Below are 9,841 nucleotides of genomic sequence, written 5' to 3'. Positions count from 1 at the left end.
ATTGGAGTTCAATAAGATTACATGTCGCTCTAATAGAGCGCCAAAGTCCTGACGTCACTCGCTCATCACCTGGTTCGCGGAAGTTTCTCTCTATAGAGAATACATCTTAAAAACCGTCCCATAAGAATTGTGGTACAAAAATAAACTGTCACAGCGATATTGTCGGGAGGTGTCTCTGTATCCTTTACGACAATCAGCCACTTATGTTTGATAGAGTCTGTTTCTAAAGAAAATGTAACTAATTCGGCAGCAGTAACATTAGCGTTTTCTCGCAGTCAGTTGATTCTTCATATCCATATGAGTGAAAGATCCCCTATATAGGGATTATAATACAAGTTAAAAAAATGGGTTAGCAACGCTAAACTTAAACTGATATGAGGTTAGGGGATTTACATGGCCAGTTTAAACTGATATGAGGTTAGGGGACTTACATGGCCGGTTTAGGCCATGAGGCCCATAGGGCAGGAGCCTATCTCCTGTTTCTGTAGCGTGAGGCAGCTTGATGTACAAGTACACCCCCTGGACATGACGCTAGCTGGCTAGTATGTCGCAGGGACTTACCCCCAATGAAACCCTTGATGCTGAGTGTCAAGTAGGGAGGCACTGGATCCCATTTTTATCCCTGCCAGGGATTGAACCCCGACCTCCCAGTCTCAGGGCGGACACTCTAACCACAAGGCCACTGAGCTGGTCTTACGTGGCTGGTTTAAACTGATATGAGGTTAGGGGACTTACATGCGGTAGGTAGGTAAGCTAATCATTTTTTTCACAGTTCACAGCCATTCAAGAGAGGATGAGAGAGAAAGAAAAAGTACAATATATTTTACAATAGACGCAAGCCCCTGAGGCTTTTTTGTTACCATTTCAGCATAACCTTTGACTGTACTATGTGCATCTATGTGTGATCGTAGTGGAGATGAATATTCAGTGACTACTTAAAATGAAATGCGATTTTTTTTTAATTGTTTTTAGTTTTCAAATATTAACCCGCCTATTTTGTATGTTTTTGCAAGCGGGACATGGGGGCTCAATTTGTTATTTAAACTTCATGGATGACAAAATCAACTGAGAAACGCCTTCCACGCACCACAGATCCTGGACTCTTTTAAGACCTAAAAACATTTTTTTTCGTGTAGGACTTGGCATTTTTAACTTGATATTCCCTCTGAATGAAAAGTGCAATACAAAAATAAAATACATAATTCAAAAATACAGAGAGCGTGTTTCCATTGTGGTCCTTTGAGTGTAAATTGCTTAAGCCGAACATGTGTCAACAGCAGCCTATACCCAGGTGGGTAACATGTGTCAACAGCAGCCTATACCCAGGTGGGTAACATGTGTCAACAGCAGCCTATACCCAGGTGGGTAACATGTGTCAACAGCAGCCTATACCCAGGTGGGTAGGGCAAGCTATGTGTGTTTACCACTGACTGGCTCAGAGCTGATGAAATGCTGGCGCAACAGGTGCGATGATGGAAGATAATTAATTTCCACATAATGAGGGGAACATCTGGAGATTTCTTTCAAAACACATGCAGATGTATTAACATGTGAGTGAATGTACTGCAATACAATACAATACATGAAAATGGTTGACCAGCTCAGTGGCCTTGTGGTTAGAATGTAGAAATGGGCAGTGGTGGAAAGTAACTAAGTGCATTTACTCAAATACTGTACTACTGAGGAATTTGTACTTTACTTGGGTATTTCCAATGCTGCTTTGGGGGGGGGGGGCGTCTAGAGTTTGAATGGACAGGTGGGCCTGTTGAGAACTCTAGTTTTCGCCGGCTGCCGGGCGCGGCTGCAGTAATAACTTTGGGGCAGGCCCATCTAGAGTTTGAAATTTGAATGGACAGGTACAGTATAAGTCAAAAGTTATACATCGAAGAGTGAGGATGGATGGGGAAGGATCAACATATGGATTGCATATCCATATATGGAGATCTAAGGGTTTGAGGTCAGCTGTACATTAGGGATCTCCATATATGGGCTTAACTGCGACAGCAGGTCCAATTTACTATGACATCCACATCTCTGTCTCACTGAGACATGGCTTGATCAATCTGTCACAGATTCTGAAATTGAACTTGACAATTTGACTGTAATAATAAAAGACAGAAATAGGAATGGTTGGGGGGGGGGGGGGGGGGTATGTATTTTTATTAGATCCGATATAAGTTTTAATCTAAACAGACCTCAATGATGACCTCATTGAAGCAGTATGGGTCAACATTCTACTCTACATTTTATCACCGACTTGAAGACCTGTGTGCTAAATGCAGTTTATTTTGGGGGAAGCAATCTTGACTGGAGGTCTAAATTGCTGACGTTTCCAACTCTAATCATCCTATGTTTAAACCATTTAACATTTTCTGCATTAAACTAGATTTAAATCAACTAATTAAGGAGCCTACTCGTATACTGTAACTCCCTCATCCCAAACCACAATTGACTTGGTGTTGGTATCAGATAAAAAACAAAATATCCAATAGTGGTGTTATCGACACGGCCTCAGTGATCACTTAATTATCTTCTGCACACGGAAGGTTGAGAGATCTGTATTCGATTGCCATAACACAGTGAAGATCAGATCTCTTAAGAATTATAATAGCGATGATATGTCAGGTCTGTTAAGTCAAATTGATTGGTCTCATGTTTTTAAATGCACATCTGTAGATAAAGCGTGGTGCAGTTTTAAAACGGTATTTTTATCAGTGGTGGACAAAATTGCCCCAGTTAAAGTACAGTAGTCCCTGTGAAAGCACGAACAGACCCATGGATCAATGCTGAGATCTTTATACTAAGTGAATGCAAAAAACATTGAAACTTTCAAAAGTATAAACCTCTCCTATATGGATGTATGTAACTCTCTGACAGAAAATGCAATAGTTTTATAGTTTCACAACATAGTATTAGGCTACTTAAGTTGTAATGTAACAGCTGTAACAGCCTTTGTTTTATTCCTATTCATTCCTATTCAATATTTATTTGTACATACATCGTTTTATCTTAATTGTTTTGTTCCAATTTTGCTTTGGTAATGTAAACGTATGTTTTCTCAAGGCAAAAAAAGCTCCATTGAATTCAATTAAATTGAATTGAGACTGAGAGAGAGAGAGAGAGAGAGAGAGAGAGAGAGAGAGAGAGAGAGAGAGGAGAGAGAGAGAGAGAGAGAGAGAGAGAGAGAGAGAGAGAGACAGAGAGAGAGAGAGAGAGAGAGAGAGAGAGAGAGAGAGAGGAATAGTAGTGACATCTGAAACAACAACACACACACAACAGGAAAAAAAAAACAAGACCACTTAACAGCGTACAGATAAAAACATGTCATGTTGTCACAATTTGTCAAATAAATGGAATGTACAGGAAGACAGCACCGGTGAATGTACAGCAACAAGCAGGAGCAATGTAGGGAAAGTGCATAATAGTTGACCACTGATCCTGCGACGTGTTTGACAGTCTCACAACGTCTAGCACAGTCCTATTGTACAGACAGGGGTCTTCAACATGGACACCATGTAGCCCAGAGAGATGAAGCAGGGGCCCCCACTACATATTAATGTAAAAGGGGAAAAAATAATTGTGTTGCAAATACAATATTTTCATAGATAGCTACATAGACTTGTTTGACAGCACTATCATTAGTGTTGTGCAAATGAATGAGTTGTTTGTTTGTTTACACATTACCTTTTCTATTATTAATAATGTAGGATTCATGTTGTAACCTATTTTCAGACATTTAACCACTAAAACCCTCACCTCGATACTTAGTAAACTTGACCATTGGTTCTGTAGGCCTACTTGATGATTTGCTCTTTCCCTCTCTACTGCACCATTCTTCCTCATTGTGAGCTTGAAGATCTGCTATTTTCGGCTAACGTTCCACTCAGATGCTGAGTTCAATAGCAACCTCCCATAACAACCATAAACAGCAGAGAGAAAGTCCATATTATAACTAGCATTTTTTTTTTTAATTACTCCTACATTACATACAATGCCCATACACTACAAATGCAATGGCCATTTCTTGTTTTACAAAATGCATTTTAGTGCAACGTTCTTAAAATATTAATATAGCTTTTCCCATGGTGAAAAACTAGAAAAAGTGGCCCTCGCCTCCTGGTGGCGCTATAATAGGCCAATGTGAAAAGTGTGCCATTTCTTTCTTACGCCTTGGATGGCAATTAGATGATTTGAGGCATTTAGTTCCAAAAATGTGTTTAGCAAACATCCACCTGTTGGTGGCACTATAACAAGCCAATGTGAAAAGGGTGGGATATATTCCTCAGGCTAGTAGGAAAGTCTGTGAAAGATTTCACGTAAATTGCACGCCGAGGCTTTTTGTTCAAAACGGGCCAATCCTGCAAACTTGGAATCTGAAATATCGGATAGATCCGTCTTGAACACATGATTATAGAGATACTGTGTAACGATTTGCGAGATTTTTGGACAAAAGTCGGCCTCCTGGTGGCGCTAACAGGCCATTCTGGAAAATCTGGGGCAGAGATTCATCGTTGGCATCCAGGGAGTGCGTGTGCAAAATTTGGCATTGACCGTAACAGACGGATGGACGGACGCACACACACACACACACACACACTCACGCACACACGGACGGAGTGCAAAACATACTCTCTCCCCATGCCTTCGGCCTGGTGGAGACAATAATGTCTGCCATGTATTTTTTTTTCTTTTGTTTTTTGTTGACAGGTCACAGAAAAGTACAATAAAGCACTCACATCCACTCACTTAAAGCCAGGTGCCGGGCAGAGACAGCAACAATAGAACAAAAAGTAAGATCTGCACACTGAGTAATGCTCCAAAGCTTAAAAAAAAACCTTTATTAAGGTTCCTTACACCATAATGGACAATTCTTGTTAAGCTTTTGGTGTGCAGACCTTACATTTTGTTCTAAGTTCACATGTATCAATGTTGAATGAAATAAAAGGCCCAACTAGACGTTAATGTTGGGCAGCGGGCCCCTACTGCAGTATGTATGCAGTACGTATGGGATAATAGGAGTCCATTCATTGGGCCCCTACTGCAGTATGTATGCAGTACGTATGGGATAATAGGAGCCCATTCATTGGGCCCCTACTGCAGTATGTATGCAGTACGTATGGGATAATAGGAGCCCATTCATTGGGCCCCTACTGCAGTATGTATGCAGTACGTATGGGATAATAGGAGCCCATTCATTGGGCCCCTACTGCAGTATGTATGCAGTACGTATGGGATAATAGGATCCCATTCATTGGGCCCCTACTGCAGTATGTATGCAGTACGTATGGGATAATAGGAGCCCATTCATTGGGCCCCTACTGCAGTATGTATGCAGTACGTATGGGATAATAGGAGCCCATTCATTGGGCCCCTACTGCAGTATATATGCAGTACGTATGGGATAATAGGAGCCCATTCATTGGGCCCCTACTGCAGTACGTATGCAGTACGTATGGGATAATAGGAGCCCATTCATTGGGCCCCTACTGCAGTACGTATGCAGTACGTATGGGATAATAGGAGCCCATTTATTGGGCTAATAATGTGGGCATCGGGTCGGGTTCAAGTGGTTAATGAAAATTAAAATTAAAAAAAGGATCCTATCACAAAGATTTGGCGGCCGCCCTGTAGCAACTCGGAGGACCTTCCTAGGGGCCCCGGACGCCCTGTTGAAGACCCATTATATCAAAATATGATCGCAGATCATCTGAACACACCAGAAACATAATTATATAGTATTACCAACCATAATAACTTAAAACAAAAAAGCCATTAGAAACAAGGTTCTTTTAAATATACAACATAAGCAAGCTTTTTTTTTTAAGAAAAAAGAGTATGTCCATTATTGTTCTCTCGTGATGGCTTGTCGATTCTGAGGTTGTCAAAGAAAAAACAACAATATTGACAAAAAAATGTCAAATGTCTATTTACACGTAACTCTCGTTACCATTCTGTTCTTGTAATGATGTGGCCGGGAAATCAAGCATGCTGCTTTGGCAAAGGAGATCATACCCACTTTGCCCTATGCAGAACCCTGCATAGTTCACAGAGCGGTGAAGTTTGTAGTCCCAGGACTCACAAAACAAGTTAGCATTTAGTTCAACTTCCTGGTTCACTCTCTCTCTCTCTCTTAAAGTCTATGAGTCTTTTGAATGGCCTTTTCGTTAAAATGCCTGAAATAAGGTCTGTGGTTAACACAGGCTTAAGGGATTTGCACCATTTGTTCAATGGCATAAAATACATTAGTACATACCTCACTTGTGAATTTTGAAAGACTTTATACGCCTTAAAAAGGTGGCTAAAGGACATGTCATTACACCAAACACAAGCACTTGTGGTGGTGATGTTCAATTGAGTTTTCCAGATGGATATTAATATATTCCATTGGGAGTCAATGGTGGCTTGACACACATTTATACTTGGTTTTATTACTTTAGTAAACCATTTCATAAAGACTTACTATGTTTTCAATCGCTAGTTTCAAGTTTTCTTCCCACGGCATGATATGTGTTTTTGTAAATTATGGTCCCATTAATTTTAAAATCGATGACAAAGCAGGGTCTTGTGATTGGGTTGTAGTGGTGAAGACCCACCCTCGCTCGCTGCCCTTCCACAAAATAGCATTATTTTCCAGTTGCTTTTTGGGTCCGGAACTTCCCAGATGGATTTGAGTTTTCCAGATGGATTTGAGTTGCTGAAATAGAGGGTTCAAAACGAGTCCGTAGAAACCAGTGGGTGACGTCATGGCTGCCTTCATCCATATGTTTCTTTTCACAAGTCTATGTAAATAAGTCACCCCATGGACCACTTTACTGTCTCTCCTACATCTCCTTGAATCCTCTGTAGAGCAACTACAGGACAAAAAAAATAGACTTTCTGAAGAAAGTTTCTGAAGTCATGCATCAACGCCCTGCATCCCCTAGAGGTGCTGTGTGGTTAGAGCAGCGGTCCGGAAAGCAGCCCTGTCCTTTACAGTCTTTTGGCAGAGCAGGACTTACAGCACTGCTGTCCGTAGAACTTGTGGTTGCACACGCCATGCTGAGGCACCAGGTGGCACCAGCTGAACTGGTCCACACACTGCTGCTCATCTGAAAGTTCCCACAGGAAGAAGAGAACACATTACAATTCACAATTAATTTAGCAGACGCTCTTATCCAGGGTGACTGTACAATATCTACAATATAACATACATTAAAAGCAAAGGCGGCGTAAACTAGGATCACAGGCAAACCAAGAACCTATCATCAGTCTAAACAATATACTATCAAGTGCTCCATTCCCATTGAAATGCATTGGCAGAATCCACCCTCATAGGCAGAATAAAAGTGCGACGTGACTGTGCCCTAACGTGTACATTGGGATTTGGGACACAGAAAAAAACAGGAAACCCGTGCATGTGGTTGTTTTTTACCTTTGCCTGCAGGTCCAGCAGGGACCTGTGCATGTGTTTGTCCAGGCCGAGGTGCCTGTCCTCGGCCCGGGGCAGGAACATGGGCTGGAGGTGGGCAGAAATGGGTGCTGCACGCCCTGGAGGTGAGGGGCCTCTGGTGGGGCAAGCAGCCTGCTGCGGGACGCCCCTGACGGAGACACTGGATGGTCCTGGTCTGGACGCCTCCACCACACGACACCGAGCACTGTGCATGTGAGAGAGAGTGGTGTGCGTATGAGAAACCACGCCCCCATTCATGTCTCTGTTATTTCATCCAAACCTGTATGCATATTGAGCCTGGATGCGATTTACTACTCTCACACAGGTGTCCCTATTTTGGGCATGTTAAGAACTGTTAAGAACATGGCTTTACTGTTGTAAGTCACTGCTGTATTTTGAGTAGTAGTAGGCTAGTGTGTATATTTCTAGTTATTCCCGATTGGAGAAGATACTGGAGCTTAAAATGTTGCCCTGACCAGAAGCTTCCAGACAGGGAGGGTCCTGAACGATAAACAAAACCATGAGGTTGTCAAACGCAACTCATCCATGTCGAAATCAAGCAATCACACAAGGAACAGTTTTAGTTGATGATGACGTGCGTGAGGAATTCCGACAAACTGTGAGGGTCAAACACAGTTTATTACAGGCCAATCTCCTGGCTAACCTAACTCTCTACAATGTGAAAGTCTTCAGGCTTGTCGAAAAGGTACAGCAGCCAGGAGAGGAGATGCACATTGTCTGCGCTCGCCAAACATTTGATTCTCGCTGCTGCCTTCTCTCCCAAGTCTCTTCTATGCTGACCTAGTCTCTCAAGAGACAGCATGACAGCCTAACAGGCTGTACATTAGAAGCTCTGGAAACGCATATAGGCTATAGGCCTACATACGCTCGCAACAAGCTTATGGATCCGAAATTTGTACAACTATTGCACAACACTACGATGAATTTAGGGTATTCATTTATTAACCCATTAAAACCGGTAAACCATTATTTGACACTTTGGCTAGCGTATCACAAAGTGACGTGCTATGAACTTGTAGATCTGCAATTTTGGAAAAATCATGAAAATGTGCACAGATCTTTGAAAAAGTTGTGAGTTCTACCTGCTGCCAGGGTGAGGAGTACCAGCCCATGACCACGGCACTGGAGGTGGTTCTGCCCGGGCCGGCTGGGAGCCGAGGGGCAGCTGGGAGCCGAGGGGCAGCTGGGAGCCGAGGGGGGGCAGCGGGACAGAGGCCACTGCTGCAGGACTGCTGCAGCTCCATGGACGGCTTGGCCAGGTTCCTGCACCGTCGCTCAGGGAACTCCACCCACCTGGGACAACAATGTTCAACTCAGAATTACTGGGATCAATTTAACGCACATTATGCACATTATACACTTTTCCAGGGCTCGATACAGGGCTTAAAGGGTGATTTTCACCCGGACAATTATGTTTATGCAATTTTCATACTGTTGCTGATGTCTGAGGTGGGTCGGTCCTGTCTGGGTTTCGGAGGCTTGGGTAACTTCAGGATGCTCAGTGACAGTGACAGTATAGGCAGGTGTTCACTCGGGTTTAGTGTTCTTTTCTTTTCTTTTTTTACTGGACTATTCTTTTTTTTTTTCCAATTTACTTTTTTATTGAATTTTAATCAACATGTAAACGAAAAGACTATGACAATTGACAATACATACAACAGAAATAAAAGACAATATACGTACAATACACACAAGGGGAGATATCTGTCTCTCTTCTCTATTGATGATCATAATTCATAAGTACCTCAAACAGGTGCATCTGCTTCTACAGGTTAAACAGATTTAACTGAATTTAAACAAAGTCAGGTCTTATGGTAGAGACATGAGTAATCCATCTAAACCAGTTATCTGTGAAGACTTCAACTTGACCTCTAAAGCTGAATGTAATTCTCTCCATAATAAATATACTATAGATTAAATCAATCCATTCATTTATAGTTGGTATAACATTTGTAAGACACTTTTTTGTTAAGGCTTTTTTGGATGCCACCAGCAATACCCTCAGTAGATACTGATCCTGCTTTTCAAATTGTAGTCCTTCCAGATCTGCAAGATACATGGTTTTAAAATCAAAAGGAATGTCAACACCAAAAACTGCTTCCAGGACATTTACTGGACTATTCTTACATGTTCCTGGAATGGGTGGACCAAAGGAGAAGTTCTCAGCTAAATTATTTTCTTTTTTCTTTTTGTTAGAAATATATTTTTTAATTACCCAAATTTTTCGTGTTGCAATATCAAAGAAAGGTATCTCATACTTTAAATTAAATTAATCATGAGAAATATATTTTTTATTAAATGTATTATATCGGGTAAAATCTACCCAGGTTTAGTGATGGTGTGACAAAAGTTGTGTTTAGAGAAGCCAATTATTTTGATCTTTTGGGGGAT

At 41.7% G+C, this 9,841-nt stretch overlaps 1 protein-coding gene across 1 annotated transcript in view; it reads right to left on the bottom strand.

Moving 5' to 3' along the window:
* Positions 1-6,961: 6,961 nt before the first annotated feature.
* adamts18 (ADAM metallopeptidase with thrombospondin type 1 motif, 18) overlaps positions 6,962-9,841 on the bottom strand; it is a gene marked incomplete at its 5' end in the record, with an annotated part of 85,489 nt that continues 82,609 nt past the window's right edge. Inside the window, 3 exon segments of the mRNA XM_083759257.1 lie at positions 6,962-7,088; positions 7,412-7,634; positions 8,533-8,743. Coding sequence (XP_083615383.1) covers positions 6,970-7,088; positions 7,412-7,634; positions 8,533-8,743 — 553 coding nt within the window. The 3' untranslated portion in view covers positions 6,962-6,969.

Source organism: Protomyctophum parallelum (genome assembly GCF_964188405.1).
Source record: "Protomyctophum parallelum genome assembly, chromosome: 2".
NCBI lineage: Eukaryota > Metazoa > Chordata > Actinopteri > Myctophiformes > Myctophidae > Protomyctophum > Protomyctophum parallelum.
Note: the sequence above shows the minus strand (reverse complement) of the source record. Positions and strands in the feature narration are given on the sequence as shown.